General features: G+C 43.8%; 1 protein-coding gene across 1 annotated transcript in view; it reads left to right on the top strand.

The window, feature by feature from the left end:
• Positions 1-17,701, top strand: part of LOC129837967 (serine/threonine-protein kinase 40) — a 31,548-nt gene extending 13,847 nt beyond the window's left edge. The window contains exons 4-11 of the mRNA XM_055904569.1: positions 485-628; positions 1,657-1,887; positions 2,529-2,581; positions 10,250-10,365; positions 12,532-12,676; positions 13,133-13,252; positions 13,460-13,544; positions 17,165-17,701. Coding sequence (XP_055760544.1) covers positions 485-628; positions 1,657-1,887; positions 2,529-2,581; positions 10,250-10,365; positions 12,532-12,676; positions 13,133-13,252; positions 13,460-13,544; positions 17,165-17,386 — 1,116 coding nt within the window. The 3' untranslated portion in view covers positions 17,387-17,701. The remainder of the gene's footprint in view (positions 1-484; positions 629-1,656; positions 1,888-2,528; positions 2,582-10,249; positions 10,366-12,531; positions 12,677-13,132; positions 13,253-13,459; positions 13,545-17,164) is intronic.
• The last annotated feature ends 1,704 nt before the right edge of the window (positions 17,702-19,405 follow it).

Here is a 19,405-nt window from a genome sequence, read left to right as displayed (position 1 = left end):
AAAAACATTGTTTTATTTTAGTCAATACTTAACCCTTTTTTTTATTTTCTGAAAACTGCATTGTTGGTCAAGGGCTTGTAAGTAAGCATTTCACTGTAAGGTCTACACCTGTTGTATTCGGCGCGTGTGACAAATATGCAGGCCTGTTTTGTCCCCTCTGGCTCTCAACCTCCCCCATCTTCCTAAATTCTTTCCCAAGGCCTAGATCAGCTGCTGGCGTCAGCTGTTATGGTACATCTTTAGGCATTGTTGTAGGGGTGACGACTCCATGTGGTTCAGGGATTTCTTCCCAGTCCCAGAGCGCCTGTGCTCGTGACCTCGGGGTCGAATTCATTAGGTGACACCGTAGCAAGATGTTTCGCAATGGGAAACAAAAAAACAAACATTCTTATTGGAGAAATCTAGGTCGGCCCTGCCTGTTTAAGTCAGTTTTCTACTTTTTGGTGCCAAATGAACACAACCTTGCTGCTGCATTCTGTTGTAGATCCTGACCCTGGAGGAGCGGGCAGACGCGGCCGCAGAGACCCAGGAGGAGAGGCAGGGGAAGATGCTGCTGCACACAGAGTACTCCCTTCTCTCGCTGCTCCATAACCAGGACGGAGTGGTGCACCACCATGGCCTGTTCCAGGTAAATAGCAGGAGTTTACTTGGTGCGTCACAAACTTTCAGGTACATCGCTTGGTGCTGCAGCCCTTTGTATTGTCTTTCAATGATGAGAACTTCACAGACCTGTACTGAATTACTGTGATTGTACATTATTCTTTCTGATGAGAGACTTGCATAGTTTTCTACCAGCCTCCCAAAGACACCCCTTCAGGGAAAAACATTATATTCAAACCCCCTCCCTACCAACCACACTGCACAGTCCCAGTCCAGTTGAGCTTAGAGACACTTCCATAGAAATATTGAAGCACCTTTTTCTTCAAGCCATCACTTTCCCAGTCGACCACTCACACAGTGACTCAGCCCTCCCACCCTTCCCATTTCTTTAACTTTGTTATTGTTCCCTCTGCCGCCTCTCTCTTTCACAACCCTATTCCTCCTCCTCGACGTGCTCTTCCTAGAATAGCTACATTGAGCCGTGCGGCATGATTCATTCAAGGCTACAGCGCTATTGATTGGTTTATTATAGTTCCGTCTCCAAGCGGACCAGTTAATAATGATTTGTCTCAGGAAAGCCTTGAGGCCCAGCCATCTAAATCTGGACAAACCAATACCAATGGGGATCAGCCGGGGACGGTGGCTCGCTCTGAGGTTATTCATCTCCCCCTCAGGCTCAGAGGTGAATGTGTCCTATTCACATTGGATATGGGATGGTTGTGCACAGATCACTGAGGCCTGTCATCTCCTCCACTGTTCTCTCTCGTCGCTGATCGTCAGACTGCAATTTCACTCGGCAATGGAAGCCGTTCAATTGTCATGTCTTTTGTCCGAATTTGTTCCTTCTTACATGCTTCTAAAGAGATGCCCCAGAGTTGTATTGTTTAGGGCACACGTAGCAAAATGTTTTGCAATAAAAAAAACAAGGTTTTATTGGACAAGCACATTTAATTCTGTTTTGTGGCCTTTTGTTTGTGCTTACTGAACACTACCCATACCAACAGATCGTAACGCGCACAGATAAAGGAGACGGTCTCTCTCCCCTGTCTACTTTAGGACCGGGCGTACGAGATTGTGGAGGACCCGGAGGCCAACAATGGCAAGGTACGCCGGATGAAGAAGCGGATCTGCCTGGTGCTGGACTGCCTCTGTGCGCACGACTTCAGCGACAAGACTGCGGACCTCATCAACCTGCAGCACTACGTCATCAAGGAGAAGCGGCTGAGCGAGCGCGAGGCCATCGTCATCTTCTACGACGTGGTGCGCGTGGTGGAGGCCCTGCACAAGGTGAGTCCAACCAACAAAACACGTACAGCACGTTTCTAAGGGGACCTATTTGAGGAAGACGAGGCGCGGAATCTCTAATCATGATCACAATGCGTATGCCTAATTTATTTGGAATGCGAGGCGATTTGTAGATTCAGTGATTCAACTCAGTCCGACTACAATGTAGCTGTTTGGATTTAGGCTGTTTCGAACAAGGCCATCTGCTTCTCGTCTAGGGTTCACTCTGTGCTTTGCAGATTGACCAGACTTTAAATTATCTGTTTATGGCCAGTTGTTGGGAAGTTGTAGGTCAGATTATGTGGGCACTGCCTACTGCCTTCACAGGCTGACCTTCATGATCAAGTAATTGGTCACTGACTTGACGCTATAGTCATCTATGACCCATAACTTTGACAATTTTGTTTTTGAAAATGTTTATTATGCAAGTGTGTTTTTCGGTCTCACACTTTAGTCTTGGGCATGTTCAGACAAGTTAAAATGTTACGTTTTTGTTATGTAGCCCCTTCGATGAGTCGTCCAAGCTAAACCGCTCCTATAGAGCAGTAACAGCATTGACTTGAGTTGCTTTTGTTCCAGTGCTTCATTCAACAACCGTCTGACGGTGACAAATCTAATCCGTCTCTACCTCTCTCACCCTGCAGAAAAACATTGTGCACCGAGACCTGAAGCTTGGAAACATGGTGCTGAACAAACGGTAAGGACTCAGTCACGCTTTCATATTTGGTTCAGCCATGCGAGAGGCCCTATCCAGTGTGTGTACGGTGTGCAACTGGCCTTCAACCCGAGCAGGGTCAAGTCCTTGAAACCTCAAGGAAGAGACAGATCTCCCAGCCCAGTCCCCCTTCACCCCTCTTTCTCTCTCGTACGAGTCAGTGAATCATTCCCTGTGGTCGGGTTTTGGAAGGCAATGATAGGAACCTAGTGAGAAAAAGAGAGTGAAGAACGTGCCCTCTTTGCGCTCTCTAGGAGAGAGGGGGGGTGAGGGGGCGTGGAACTGCACATGGCTGGAACTCTGGCTCGGGTGCACATCAGGTCACAGTGCTGTGCTGCCGTGAATCTGACGGGCCCTGCAGAATTCAGCCAGCTCCTTATCCATAATGCCCCCCCCCCACAAAATCTCTTTTCAGTCCTATGTTCCAAAATTTGAAGTTGTGTTTTTTTTCCGTTGGGTAAAAGTACAGACTCAGAGCTTCAAAATGGTACATCATACACTGTAGTTGGAGAAAACATGGGGAAGTAATGCTGCTTTTAAATGTTAATAAACTTATCCCATTTAAGAGAAAAGAGCATTCATACATTTAGCTGTGATTTTTCACACGTGCTCCACATTAATCCTTGCGAAATGTATATTTAGAAAAGGAATACTTTCACCCAAATGATTTCGCTGTACATATCTCACCAAGTTCACCCATTAGGCAAACCATTAACAGTATTAAATTGCCTATTGTTGTATAATAAAGAACCTTTCACATTGAAGAACTGCAATGTTGTTTTTTGATTACACCGTTAAGCCTTAGACCCAACCATCTCTTAAAGAATTCACGTGAACACGTAACTGAAAACGTTTCAAGATTAAAATACTTTAACTTCCAAGTGCTAAAGGTAGTAGCCTAAAATGAGAAACTGTACACAAGGGTGTAGGTAAAACACCACCTAGGCTTTTATCATGAGATCCTTTGAGTGACTTTGGTTCAGGTTATGATATGAACAAACTGAACATATTTCTGTCTTGCCCTTTGGAGCAGGGCATGTAATGTCCATGGCCTTTTTCATTGCAATAGTCCTGATCTTCTCAAATATGTTTTCTGGGTTTTGTCCAATCCAATGGATGCTTGCTCATCTCTGGGAGGAAGGACATCATTGTTGCGCAGCAGCTGATAGCAAGTTCCATCAGTGTGAAAGGTCCTTGGCCAGAACACCAGGCTCCAGACAATTTAAGCTGTGAAGGAGAAAGGCAGACAAAAATAGACATGGCATTAAAACCTTGCATACCAGCAATAACATTCTTTGAACCACAAGCAATAAGCTCAAGTACCAAGAAAAAGTGTTTGTTCATCTCCTTACACTTGTGGGGAGAACAGGTTCATGCTGAAAGACAAATTCCAGAAAAATAGGTAAAGAAAATGTGTGAATTAATCTCCTATAGCTTGTTGTTGCCTGTTACTAAAATGCCCTGTATACACTCAACCTGTATCCAGCCAAACAATGGCAATGCAGACATTACAAGATAACTAGCTAATAATTAGCAAACGTTTAACTTCATCATTACCAGCAGGCTAGATGTACATGGTATTCATCTTGCCTAAATGCCATCGTTACTCCATTGAGAGAGAAATTTGTCTGACAGAAGTCACTCTAAAAAAACAATGCAATATTCTCTACAAGCCAGTATGTTGACTGAAATGATATTTCCACTTTACCGGTTGTACTTGCTGTTGATGGGAGGTAGAGATGGGGTGTCCACAGGATAGTGATGTTTACCTGACTCTTTGCGGTGCCGGTAGTTTGTCGCTTGTATTAACATTAGCCGAATGTAACCGAAATGTAGTCGTCTGACACACGTTTCCTCGCAATCAGCTGGAAGTGTTTGCCGTTTAGTTAGGCTTGGCCATATTTTTCAAGTGTTTGTCATGTGCGAATTGCATCAGTATTGAAAATACCAACTGGAAATACAGACCAGCGTACTAAAGGTTGGGTTGATAACACTTCCCTGTGGATATTTTGTATCAAATTAACTCTGACATCGATTACTGGTTGTCCACCGATGTCCCTAAATTGAAATTAAGTTTGTAATATTGTGAGTTTTAATGGGACTGTTCGGGAATGCTGAGCCTACATGTTAGAGACGAGTGTAACTATTTCACTCGGATTCTAAACAAGGCTAGTATTAATCTAGCTAGTTGAACAAGTCCATGGCTAGCTATTTAGCCATTTAATCTGTGCCTGTCACTTAACTTGGGTTTTGATTAGCTTGCTCCACAGTGGCTATTTTCGCTAGCTAGTTAAACATAACAAACTGATAAACATATTATTGTCCTGGCTTTGCACATCAGCAATCAACGTTAACTACAGAATGCAACTGGCCATCTTAGCTAGCTAGCTGTCAGCTAGCTAGCTGTCAGCTAGCTAGCGGGCTATAACTTACCTGTATGCAACTGTCTAGCTAGCAAACAAGATAATTAAACCTTGTGCTTTTCTGAAAAAAATTGTCCATTGTGGTATGGGTCAGATTGACCCGCACAGTTCAAACACACAAGACATTCAAAGAACCAAGTAAAAAAAGACAACTTTATTTTGTCTTGTCAGATCTTTCAGAAATAAGAAATACAAGAACATTGATTTCAAAAACTATTTTAAGAACTATTTTTTGAAAATATCACTTACAAACAAGCATTTTCTGTTTCCCCAAGTAGGCTTTTTTATTTTGTTCTCTCTGTGTTTCCCAGTAACACTTAGGTTTGATTTGACCTTATTGGTCAAAATGATCCCTTCAGTCTTTCTCTCCACATGTTGAACACAATGTACTCGTGTGCTTTCTGCAGATGTATTTATTGCATTGTGCACAAGTGGTGTTGGTTTTACTGTCTTGGCGAGAGGGGCAGAGCAAATCGTGTAGGCCCCGGAACAATTTTCATTACGTTGGAAGCTGACAGTCTACCTTTGTCGTGGTGACAGTGACCATTCTATATTACTGTCTTTAGACTTCATGTCCTCTCTTCTCTGGATGATGGTTGTTGCATGTGCTCATCTGATGGAGGGGATGGTATGGCAGACCCCTCTGAATACTCTTCACCAAAGAAAAATTCACAATCAGGAGGACAATGCTGTTGATCCAATCTCTGAAACCTCTTCTATTTCACAGTCCAGAATTTGATGAGGCTTCATTGACTGAATCTTTAGGAGCTCATTTTTGACTGTCTCTGTCAGATCTGCTGCTCTCGCACTGAGAAGTTTGGGCAACTCCTTTTCACCCAAACATAATTATAAAAGTGCAACCAGAACCAGTCAAGGCAGAATCCATCAAAGACACTTTGTTTATTTTGGACCTGTGTGAATATCCATACACATGAAAGCCTCCGGGTCAAAATAACCCACATTTTGTTTGTATACAAAATCTGCACATACATTCCCCAACACATCAGTGTGTGCACATTTTGAAGTTGTTCATGACCCTAAATGAGAAAAGTCACTGAATTTCATGGAGAAAAAGGTTAATTAGTATTTCAGGCAACTCAAAAGTAGAAATGGGTCAAATTGACCCGCAACATAACAGGAGGGTTAAACAACAGGAAAGTGGCATATTCATGGGTCTGAATGAGTTTCATTCATGCATACACATTCATATATAAATACTAGTGCCCATACATCTGTTTCTTAATTAAACTAGTCACTCTAATGTACTTGTCCTCTTGCTCAGTTGCTCACTGGGGCCTCCCACTTTCTATTCTGGTTAGAGCCAGTTTGTGCTGTTCTGTGATGGGAGTAGTACACAGCGTTGTATGAGATCTTCAGTTTCTTGGCAATTTCTCGCATGGTATAGTCTTCATTTCTCAGAGCAATAATAGACTGAGTTTCAGAAGAAAGTTATTTGTTTCTGGTCATTTTGAGCTTGTAATCGAACCCACAAATGCTCATGTTCCAGACACTCAACTAGTCTAAAGAAGGCTAGTTTTATTGCTTCTTTAATCAGAACAATAGTTTTCAGCTGTGCTAACATAATTGCAAAAGGGTTTTCGAATGATTAACTAGCCTTTTTAAAATGATCAACTTAGATTATCAAACATGACGTGCCATTGGAACAGAGGACTGATGGTTGCTGATATTGGGCCTCTGTATGCCTATGTAGATATTACATTAAACATCAGCTATTTCCAGCTATAATAGTCATTTACAACATTAACAATGTCTGCACTGTATTTCTAATAAATTTGGTGTTATTTTAATGGACAACAAATGTGCTTTTCTTTCAAAAACAAGGACATTTCTAAGTGACCCAACTTTTGAACGGTAGTGTACATTTTGCACAATGAGCACTTGTCTCTCAAATACATTGTTAGCTAGCTTGTGAATTTTTGCCTTACTAGCATTGACATGAAATCAGTCAACACTTCAAAACAAGGCATTGTATCAATAAGATGAAACGAGCCACTTATGATTCCCCACATTTCTTTCTAGCAAAATTTGGCCATGCAGAGTCTCAACAACGCGCTGACTTCTGCACCATGGAAGCGCGCACATTGTTTTCCTGACGTTGTCAGATAACCCATCTATATTGAATCTAGAACAATATCGCAGCCTCTTGCTGCGATATCGCAGCCTCTTGTGGATGTCAGTATTGCAATTTTAGATTAAAAGTAGATTAATCGCGCATCCCTAGTGAGCACCATTCGGCAGCCGTAGTGGTGATGAAACAAAGTGTTTTGTTGTGGCCCGGTGGGGCTGCTGCACGGAACAGAGCAGACGAGTAGAACACTTTGTCCCAGCTGGAGACAAAAGGAGAGGCCTGCCAAAGGCCCTCCATAGCTCAGGGCTGACTCACCATGGACACGCATGTCTCTCTCTCACACACACACTCAGCACTCTATTTACTTTCCCTCCCTCCCTCCCTCTGCTCTGTCAGAAGCTTTTTTTTTCTTCTTCAAACTCTTTGCTCATTACTCCTTTCTGTTTTCTCATGATTCCTTTCTTCCACTCCCTCATTGTCTTCCTTTTTTGGCATTTGCCTTTGCTCTCCGTGGTTTAATTTGTCCTCGCTGAATGTGCATGCATAACGTATGGGGGAGATGGATGGAGAACGGCCTCTCCCAGATTTAGGGTATGCAACAAACCATTTTACACCAGAAACTTGTTCATGTGAAACAGGACAAATATAAGCACCCCTTATTTGACCTTCGATCACTGTGCACTTTCACCACCCTGTGAAGTTCATAACTTATTTAATCTGTCTAATAAACTCCATGCTTTTCCCAGTCCTAGTGGTAGGCTATGTTGTGTGGGCCTATCATCGCATGAATCCAAGTTTACTTCGATATGATTGCTATTATATAACTATTTGTGCATAAAGGCGTTTACACGGTTATTTCGCATGTCATTTTTGACAAACATTGCTTGCCGACAATAATAAAGGTACCTGCATTTCCTGTTTCCATCATGGTTAATGTCATTAATCCACATGAAATTGATGGAAATGAGGCTTGTTGCATTTTGCCTGCAAGTTGTTTTAAATAGCTGGTGTTTGTAGGCTAGTAATTCTTAAATGAACCTTAACGTTGAGGGTGTACTTTAGGTTTGTAAGATGTTTGGTTGATTGCAAACTAGACTTGAGCCTCCTTGTCAGGTAATCCGTCTCTCTCGCCTGTCTCTGCACAGTCTTTAGACTGTGAGGTGCTTGTTTGTCATCATGCTTCTGTCAGCTGCCACTGACGGTGACATCAGCCTCTGCATTTATTCCCACTGACTGTGCTGAAGATTAGTTTACACCTGTACAATCTTCCCTTCAACTTCTCCCTGTCCTGCAAAGCTCAGTGTGCTGTATCATTGTCAGGAGTTTGCTTATGCTGGAAATGAACATCGCAAATCAAATTTAAAAAGGGTTTGACTGGTGGTGCGGGGTTCACAAATAAGTGAAAAAGTAACATTTCAAAAATAGGAGCTTTTCAAAGTCCATCTGTTTAAAACTGGAAAGCAAAGTTGACCTTTTTTTATATTGTAAATTGTTTTTGATGGGACACTAGTCATGCACAGGTAAATCCCAAAATGTTTGAGGCAAATCCTTGACCTCACCACACTGTTCTAATGTTTTTTTGAAAATTAAATCTCAATTACATATAGCATCAATTTGAGGGACACTCCTGCTGAATTTTTTTTTTTTTTTTTTTTTTTTTTTTGTGCTATTTGAGCTTCATGTAGAGCCAGAGGATGCCATGTTCAACCCCTTTCCCATCAGTCTGGTTATTTTGGGCAGGACGGGGGGGGGGGGAGGGAGAGTCACAAGGGATGTGGAGGTTTCTGGTTTCCTGTCTCCTGGGGTCACATGACCAGCAAGCGGAGACGGTGTGGTTCTTCTGGCCAACCCAGTCCTAAGGGTCCCTCTCACGAGGCGAACATGCTATCTCTTTCATGGTGAGAGGATACAGAGGAAGAATAGCAACCGCAGTTGTGTGATGCATGCAGGCGAAAGAAAGGCCCCCTTCATAAAGCAGCTTTTTATCTAGAGCCCTTCAAGCGCAGCTTCCTGTCATTGTGAAGTTCAAAAGGCTACTGCATTATAGACAACTCATGCGCACAAATTTTGAACAGCCTCCTCAGATGGTAGACTGTCAAGACAGAATTATTTAATCTTCAAAAATGTTTTTACAATGTGGCATTTTTAGCAAGCATGTTTTCACAGGAATTAACCTTAGCCTAAATGTGGCCTTCTGTGTGAGCAGAATGTGAAACGCATAGTGTGAAAGTGAGAGAGCATAGGGGAAGCTGCATTGACCTCGGTCCTTGGAGAAAGGGGATGTGGGTGAGAAGGTGAACTCGAGTGGACTAAGGCGCTAAATTGCAGTTGTGATTTGTGTAGCCTGTGCATGTGTTGCGTGGGTGGACTTAAGCTTGTGTGTGCACTTTTCCTTATGTGCTTTGCATACACATTCATCAATTAAATTCCATGCAGGATTAGTCATCGAGGTAATTAGCCCAAACCACAGGTTGACTCAAATGTTTGTCAAAGTGCAGCCTTTATTTCCTCTTTCTCTCTCCATGTTTCTCTCTACTGTACGAAGGCCTACCATTAAACCCTGCATGCCCCCCCCCCCCCACACACACACTGTTTATCTACGATGACTCATGCAAACATCTGATAGGCCTATGTTTCTACAGAAACCAATATGATGTCCCTAGCAACCGGGCTTGAGCGCCAGACTGTCTGGAGTTTACCCTGTCTCTAGATATCACTGTCCTCCTGGTTTGGAGTTGTCCCTTCAACTGCTGGTTGTGATCGTATAGTCTTGTTTTTTTTTAAATTTTTTTACTACTTCTGATTTCTTTCTTTTTTGAAATGCTAAGGAGTCTAATGCTTAGCACAGTTAAATGTGCTGCAGTCAAATTAAGCAGTGAGTGAACTACGCCTCCCACGTCAGTCTGCATTGATTTAGTTTCATGAAGCATCGTATCTCACAGGCCTACCAAACACTTTTTTTGTCATGACGAGGCAAACTTTTACAGTCAGGAAGTGGAGTACAGTTTCCTTGGGGTCATATTCATTAGGGCATACTGTGCTGCATTTCTTTCTCACAGTTTCTGACAGTTTTCTTCCATTTTGTATCTACTGAGTATGACCCTGGTGTGTGTGTTGGTGTCTCTCTGTGTACCCTAGGACCCACCGGATTACCATCACCAACTTCTGTCTGGGCAAGCACCTGGTGAGTGAGGACGACCTGTTGAAGGACCAGCGAGGAAGTCCAGCATACATCAGCCCTGACGTACTGAGTGGTGAGAGGACACGCACACACACAGATGGCATGAGAGGGGAAAGGAGAAGGAAGTTCTCTGTCTGTCACAAATGCTACTGACTGATGCCAAACACAATCACATAACAGTTCAATTGAATCTTCCATATCTCCATGCTTACTTTATGTAACAAGTGGATGCAAATCATGTAGGCCTATTGATTTCCAAGGGTAACTCACATGTTATTTGTGAAATGTGTTGGTGGGGATTTGACTGATAAGCTCCTGTTATATCTTTTACTGTGCTGTTGAAAGGAAGGGTCAGCCTAGTTTGATCTGGGTCGAGCTGGGAAACTGCGAGTCAGTCAGGAGGCTTGCGTAATGTTTGGCAGGCCACTGTTGCGTTGGATATTTCCGGTTTATTAGGCAACACCGATAGCCTATTTTGAAAACTTGGAACATTAGTGAAGGCTGAAAATCTCTCAAGGTATTTTATTTTCTTCATATATTGACTTGATCATCTCAGTTGCATGATGTTCTCTCGTGATAAGCCACGTGTTAGGATATGTGGTGGTGATTTTGTTTGGGTTTATTGCAAACGTGTACTGTGCTACATTTTGCTATTAGTTGAATCGCTTGCTGCAGAGACGGCACACAATATTCCATCACTCGGTAGTTTGTGCACACAGTTTTGAAAAGTATTCTCAGCCCTTCAGTCTAGACATGATTGGCGGGGAAACGTGTGAAACGAGCAGATTTGGATGGTGTCTTCTTCCCCTCTCTCCATTTAAAACACAACCCAGGCATATATGAGCGGAACATGACAAGTTGAAGACAGAACAATGAAACTGAGCTCCGGTGAGTCACACTGATGACTCGCCGAGAGGGAAACTACTCCCAACCCCTCCCCCCGTGTGTGTGTGTGTGTGTGTGTCAAATGCATTACCATTATTACCCCATGGGCGGAGGGAGGGAAGCAAGCAACTGCCGACCACCTCTTTATAACAACACTTGCCTCTGGTCGTAAAGAAGAGCACCATGCTCATTTGTTCTCCCATACATCACTGTCTTCTGACTCCTCGTGCCTTTACTGTTTTGATAGGTTTAAGCATAATGGAGGTATGGTATTGCCAGATGGGATTGCGGTTGGGAATTTCTTGGAAAGATGAGTCTAGAGCTGCAGTTGGAGATTGTCGAGTCACATTGTCTTCTTCTGTGTCCAATTGGTTAATCATTCATTCTGAGGTTGATTTAATGAGATATTGTGGGTGGTTCTGGAGGAGGACAGTGGGTTGAAGAGTAACGACAAAAAATGTTTGTGCTTGATTTAAGATTCGATAGTGTGATTGTACTGGTGCATGTACGTACATGATGTGGAAGCCTATATGCAAAACATGTTTTTAAAGAAGCGTCATGTTCTCAGTTGGAAAACGGGTTCATGTTTGACATTTTGCATCAACTTTTCATGCGAGTATATGTTGGATACAAAATGTAATGACAGGCATAATGGAAACGGTAAACTTTCGTATTGTCAACAAATGTTTTTTGGGGAACTTTCAAAATGTCGACGAAACATTTCAGCTTTTTGTCAGTGAGATGCTGGTGGAAATGCTTTTATGCTCAAATGAATATAATAACGTCATATCAGACTCGGAGTCGGGCGAAGACGTGTGGTCTTCCCACTATGACTTGTCACAAAAGCATGCAGGTTATTAGGCTACAGATGAAATAAATGATGCACTTCACAGAGTGGTGAAAGTGCGTAGTGATGAGCTTGATGCTGCTTTCCAATAAATATCAAGGGTCTTATTCTGGTGACAGGATGGATAGTCGATGCTTGGCTGCCGTTTGACAATATTTTTTTGGTTGCCCATAACGATAACCTCATGTAGGCTATACGTGCTCTCTAGCCAACAGCGCTCAGATAGCAGTAGTAGCCAGTATTGAATTTGTTTTATTCGGTACATGTGAATTTAACTGCAAAAAATATTTTTATGTGCACTACGTCATCACTTACAGCCTTTTATCTGTAACAAGTCCTGATGATGGAAACGCATCTTTGGTGGGAAAATTCACATTCTTTTTAAAATGCTTTTAATTTATTTTATTTTTTAAATGATGTAAGATTCGCATGAGAATCTGTCGCCATTTGTATTGAAACCTAGTTTGTGAAACATTTTTTAAATGATTCTATTGTCTTCCTTTGCAGGCCGGCCGTACCACGGTAAGCCCAGTGACATGTGGGCCCTTGGCGTGGTGCTGTTCACCATGCTCTACGGCCAGTTTCCCTTCTACGACAGCATACCTCAGGAGCTATTCCGCAAGATCAAGGCTGCAGAGTACTCCATCCCAGAGTAGGTCAACATACAACCCCCCACCAATACAGTACCACACATCCCATACCAAACCACACAAGCATTATTACTCCATGCACCCCATACAGAGTTGCTACAATGATGCATATCATGACAGTTGGTCTACTCAATGACTTGGTGCAAGTCTGCCAATATCAATTAAGTTCTGAGCCACACACTATTAGAACTAATAGTAATGTATGCTGTTTAGCAGATGCTTTTATCCGAAGTGACTTAGTCATGCATGCATGCATTTTATATACAGCTGGTCTTGGGAATCGAACCCACTATCCTGGCTTTGCAAACGCTATACTATATCAACTGAGCTATGGATGACCGTGCTCTTATTGGTTCCTCCTAGGTATTATGCAACAGTTTCTCCTTCTGGTGTTGACGACCATAAATATAACCATTCCCCCTCTGTCCTTCTTCCCTTTCCTCCCTCTCTCTCCTCAGGGACGGGCGTGTGTCGGAGAACACCGTGTGTCTTATACGGAAGCTGCTGGTGCTGGACCCCCAGCAGAGGCTGACCGCCGCCGAGGTCCTGGAGTCTCTCAGCGGCATTATTGCCTCATGGTGAGTCGCGCCCTTTGGTGGACAGGGAGAGAACTGTAAATATTGCCTGATGTGATTTAAAAAGTGCATAACAACAATGCATTCTCATCTGGTGTGAGAATATCATCTTTAATCCCATCAAGATGTGTAACTTGGTGGCATTAACAGAATCATCAGTCAACCCTGGCTCTGTCGATAAACTGTTTTGTGTGTGTGTGCGCTTTGCAGGCAGTCAGTATCCTCTTTGACCGGACCTCTTCAGGTTGTACCGGACATCGATGACCAGGTCAGCCACCCAGAGCATCTCCAGGAGGTGAGATCCCTGTGGCCAACAACCCCTTGATCCTCCTTTAGCATTAGCACATGGCTAATCCTCAGAACTTCAGCTCACCCAAAGCCTTCTGGGGAACAGAGCCAAATGCTCCTCTCTTATTGACTGGTGCCTTGGTGTTTGATGTTCTCACTGCGCCACCATGAGGCTAGCACTTTCATTACATTTGAATCCAATCTTCTTAAATCTAAAGGTGTTGTAAGAAATACAAAAGTGTGTACAAGTATAGCTTGACATACATTCTGTTATAAAGCTGTAGATTCAAATCAAATCCAAACTTTATTTATTATGTGCCGAATACAACAGGTCCCTTAGGCTTACTTACAAGCAATGCTAACCAACAATGCAGTTAAAGTAAATGATAAGAATAAGAAATAAAATTAACAAATTAAAGAGCAGAAGTAAAATAACAATAGCGAGGCTATATACAGGGGGTACCGGTACAGAGTCGATGTGCAGGGGCCCCGGTTAGTGGAGGTAATATGTACATGTAGGTAGAGTTATTAAAGTGACTGCATAGATAATAACAGAGTAGCAGGGGTTAAAAAGGGGGGGCAGGCAGTACATATAGTCTGGGTAGCCATTTGATTAGATGTTCAGGAGGCTTATGGGTTGGGGGGTAGAAGCTGTTTAGAAGCCTCTTGGACCTAGACTTGGCGCTCTGGTAACGCTTGCCATGCAGCAGCAGAGAGAATAGTCTATGACTAGGGTGGCTGGAGTCTTTGACAATTTTTAGGGCCTTCCTCTGACACCCCCTGGTATAGAGGTCCTGGATGGCAGGAAGCTTGGCCCCAATGATGTACTGGGCCATACGCGCTACTCTGTAGTGCCTTGGAGTTGGAGGCAGTTTCCGTGCCAGGCAGCGATACAACCAGTCAGGATGCTCTCGATGGTGCAGCTGTAGAACCTTTTGAGGATCTGAGGACCCATGCCAGATCTTTTCAGTCTCCTGAGGGGGAATTGGATTTGTCGTGCCCGCTTCACGACTGTCTCGGTGTGCTTGGACCCTTTATTTTTTTTACCTTTATTTAACCAGGTAGGCTAGTTGAGAACAAGTTCTCATTTATCTTGGACAGGTTGCAGTTGCAAAGCAGTATGACACAAACAACAACAGAGTTACACATGGAATAAACAAGCGTACAGTCAATAACACAATAGGGAAAAAAAGAACGTCTATATACAGTGTGTGCAAATGGCGTGAGGTAAGGCAATAAATAGGCCATAGTAGCAAAGTAATTACAGTTTAGCAAATTAATACCGGAGTGATAGATGAGCAGATGATGTGCAAGTAGAAATACTGGTGTGCAAAAGAACAAAAGTAAATAAAAACAATATGGGGATGAGGTAGGTAGATTGGGTGGGCTATTTACAGATGGGTTATGTACAGCTGCAGTGATCAGATAGCTGATGTTTAAAGTTAGTGAGGGAAATATAAGTCTCCAGCTTCTGCGATTTTTGCAATTCGTTCCAGTCATTGGCAGCAAAGAACTGGAAGGAAAGGCGGCCATAGGAGGTGTTGGCTTTGAGGACGACCAGTGAGTGATACCTACTGGAGCACGTGCTACGGGTGGGTGTTGATATCGTGACCAGTGAGTTGAGTTAAGGCGGAGCTTTACCTAGCAAAGACTTATAAATGACCTGGAGCCAGTGGGTCTGGCGACGAATGTGTAGCGAGGGCTAAACGGATGGCACTGTGATAGACTGCATCCAGTTTGCTGAGTAGAGTATTGGAATCTTTTTTGTAAATGACATCGCCGAAGTCGAGGATCGGTAGGATAGTCAGTTTGACGAGGGTATGTTTGGCGGCGTGAGTGAAGGAGGCTTTGTTGCGAAATAGGAAGCTGATTCTAGATTTAATTTTGGATTGGAGATGTTTAATATGAGTCTGGAAGGAGAGTTTACAGCCAGACACCTAGAATATGTGGACAACTACAAATACCTAAGTCAGAACCGTCCAGAGTAGTGATGCTAGTCGGGCGGGCGGGTGCGGGCAGCGAACGGTTGAAAAGCATGCATTTGGTTTTACTAGCGTTTAAGAGCAGTTGGAGGCCACGGAAGGAGTGTTGTATGGCATTAAAACTCATTTGGAGGTTTGTTAACGGTGTCCAAAGAAGGGCCAGATGTATACAGAATGGCGTCGTCTGCGTAGAGGTGGACCAGGGAATCACCCGCAGAAAGAGCAACAATGTTAATATATACAGAGAATAGAGTCGGCTCGAGAATTGAACCCTGTGGTACCCCCATAGACTGCCAGAGGTCCGGACAACAGGCCCTCCGATTTGACACACTGAACTCTATCTGAGAAATAGTTGGTGAACCAGGCAAGGCAGTCATTTGAGAAACCAAGGCTGTTGAGTCTGCCGTTAGGGATACGGTGATTGACAGTCGAAAGCGTTGGCCAGGTCAATGAACACGGCTGCACAGTACTTTTTTATCGATAGCGGTTATGATATCGTTTAGTACCTTGAGCATGGCTGAGGTGCACCGTGACCAGCTCGGAAACCGGATTGCACAGCGGAGAAGGTACGGTGGGATTCGAAATGGTCAGTGATCTGTTCATTAACTTGGCTTTCGAAGACTTTAGAAAGGCAGGGCAGGATGGATATAGGTCTATAACAGTTTGGGTCTAGAGTGTCACCCCCTTTGAAGAGGGGGATGACCGTGGCAGCTTTCCAATTTTTAGGGATCTTGTACGACACGAAAGGTTGAACAGACTGGTAATAGGGGTTGGCGGTGGATAATTTTAGAAAGAGGATCCAGATTGTCTAGCCCAGCTGATTTGTACAAGTCCAGGTTTTGCAGCTCTTTCAGAACATCTGCTATCTGGATTTGGGTGAAGGAGAAGCTGGGGAGGCTTGGGCAAGTTGCAGTGAGGGGTGTGGGGCTGTTGGCCGGGTTTGTAGCCAGGAGGAAAGCATAGCCAGCTGTAGAGAGATGCTTATTCAAATTCTCGATTATCGTGGATTTATTGGTGGTGACGGTGTTACCTAGCCTCAGTGCAGTGGGCAGCTGAGCGGAGCTGCTCTTATTCTCCATGGACTTTAGTGTCCCAAAACGTTTGAGTTAGAGCTACAGGATGCAAATTGTTAGTTTGTTGGTGATGTGGAAGCTCTCAACCTGCTCTGCTACAGCCCTGTCGATGAGCTTGGTGACGTAGGTTCATCAGCTCTGTTTTGACAAGGATGCTGATCTCTTGATCATTAACCAGGTTCTCTAACTTGTGTTCATTGTGTAACAGTATCTCTGTGTAACAGCAGGGTCGTGTTCAGTAGGCACCAAACAGAAAATGAACAAACTGGGAAGGGACTATGTGGACTTGGTAGACCTGGTCCAATAAAAAATGCTCAGTTTTCTGTTGCAAAATGTTTTAAGACATTTTCCATGATGTGCCCTAATGCAGGGGTTTTCAAACCTTTCCTCAGGGACCTCTAGATGTTCCATGTATTTGAGCTATACCAGATCTAGTACACTTGAGTCAACTAATCAATTACAAAATTGTAAAATGTCTGGGGGTCACTGAGAAGAGGTTTGAAAATCACTGCCCTGATGAACACGACCTAGTGTGTAACTAACTAATAAGCATCTCTGTCTCTCTATCCCAGGTGAAAATGACAGAGGAGTCGTCACAGTACGAGTTTGAGAACTACATGCGCCAGCAGCTGCTTCTGGCCGAGGAGAAGAACACTATTCACGAGGCCAAGGCCAGCTTCCTCACCAAGCGCCAGTTCGGCGCCATCCCGCCCGTGCGGCGCCTGGGCCACGATGCCACGCCCGTCAGCCCTCTGGACGCCGCCATCCTGGCCCAGCGCTTTCTCCGGAAGTAGCCCCTTCATTCATCGCCTTGACAAGTGGAGTGAGGGACACAAGGGTTGGGTTGGGAAGGTACCCTAAAACTGAGAATATCTGTGGGAGCTTAGCCCAAGCACGACCCTCCCTTGAGTAGAGGCCCCTAGCTGTGGTGAGTTAGGTGGTGTGGGAACAGACATGGGGGGGAGGGGGCACCAGAACTGATCACTCACCTGACAACCTCTCATAGTTTTCACACTTCAAGTCTGGGTGTTGGCAGTGTGCACAGGAATGGCAAGGCTGGAGAATCTAAAGATCTGAACCAAAGGCTCCCACTGACCCCCCCCCCCCCCCCCCCCATCACCACCACTGATCTTAAACACATGGTTCTCTCAGCCAGCAATGGGCACATATGGAGTCTTACAGGCCAGGGGGATACCAGACACGGTTGTGTGTTTGGACATGAAAAGCTCCCCCATTGTTTCCCTCTGCTGAGACCTGGCCATCGCCCTCTTACCTACCCCCATTTCTTCTTGAAAACCCTGAGCAATATAGGGCAAAAAGAACCATGTAGCAACCTTCCTCTAACCTCCCTCCCTCAACTCTCCAAACTGGGATCACTTGATCATGGACGTCACTCACGCGCCTGCCCGCTCCACTCTCTTTAGTTTCCTCATAACCAAAATGATCTGGACTAGTCCTGTCTCTAAACTACGGCTTCAAATCTACCTCTCAATCTTTTTATTTTTTTCATGTTTCCATTTTTCACCATGTCCACCATTCTCAAAAAACAAGGAATTGCCGGGGTAGTGTTGTCACCGTAGACAGAAAGCATTACTATGTTTTGATGCGTAAAGGTTTGGAATGTGGAATATGAATAAGCTTTTTTCCTTATGAGTAATAAGTAGCATTTTACCCTTCTCTCTATTCTACATTGAAGTTGCTAACTATCAAAGGGTGGCCAACACGCCAACTTCTAAGTCTAGCCGATTGCATTGTTTTCTTGCTTTCGCTCACCCCGTGGAACCATTTTTTTTTTTTTGCATTTAGGTGTCTAGTGTCAAATACCTGGAGGTTGTGACGCCAAGAGCTGGACGGGGGATGTTTTATTAGACATTTATTAGATGTTTAAGGTTGATCCTCTCTCGTTATTGCTGTTCTAATTGGCATCTTTGACTATTAATCATGACGTGGACACTCATTTTTTGGTGGTGAAAAATCATGGAGAGTCTTAATTGATTGTTAGCCAAGGAAATGATACCTCCCCTTCGTTCACCACTGAACAACTTCCAGGTATTCAACTTCCCATGTATCCTGTGTGACATCATCATTGTGGGACAAGTATTGGGCATGAATGTGAATTAATGGTAATGCCAGTGATTGTCAGTGTGTAGATAAGTGTGATTTGGCCCAGGGGTGTATTAGACAAAGCCAGGTCCTTTTCAGTGGTAGGTGCAGACTAGAGCCACGTTATTTAAGCCCAGTGAGTCAGTGCACACCCTTAAACTAGCCATCCTCTCAATCTCTTTATCTTGCCTGCCTTAGTTGCTTGCACACACCGAGAATATATAGGCTTTTCTAAGACTGGCTGGACTGAATGTGTCCGCTATGAAAGATGGGCATCCCTCATGTTGGCCCTGTCTTAGTCGTGAATGCTCTAGTGCGTAGCAATGTCTTAAGTTTAAAATCAAACAAAACCGTAATGATCACAGTAGCTCTCAAGCCCTTTTAGCTGTTTGTAAGTGATATTGTAGTAGCTGATCATGAAAGCGTTACTCTGATGTTCATAATGATAATTGAATAGATAGTGTAATATTTCAACGAAACTCTCAATGAGGTTACGTCTCCATCACGCGGTCGCGTCATGCCATTGTTATGCACTTTCTCAAGCCTCCCTCTGCTGGCGGTGGCGTAGTGGTGCCAAACGTCGTGATCAATCCAATCATTCTGCACAGAGGCTAACGGCTGTTTTGTCTAAATTTACACCAGTGTCCTGGAAATACGACGACATTGCTAAAGTAGGTAGATATTTAGTAGGAAACAACTTTGCCATCATT

This window comes from Salvelinus fontinalis, chromosome 38 (genome assembly GCF_029448725.1).
Source record: "Salvelinus fontinalis isolate EN_2023a chromosome 38, ASM2944872v1, whole genome shotgun sequence".
Classification (NCBI taxonomy): Eukaryota; Metazoa; Chordata; class Actinopteri; order Salmoniformes; family Salmonidae; genus Salvelinus; species Salvelinus fontinalis.
Note: the sequence above shows the minus strand (reverse complement) of the source record. Positions and strands in the feature narration are given on the sequence as shown.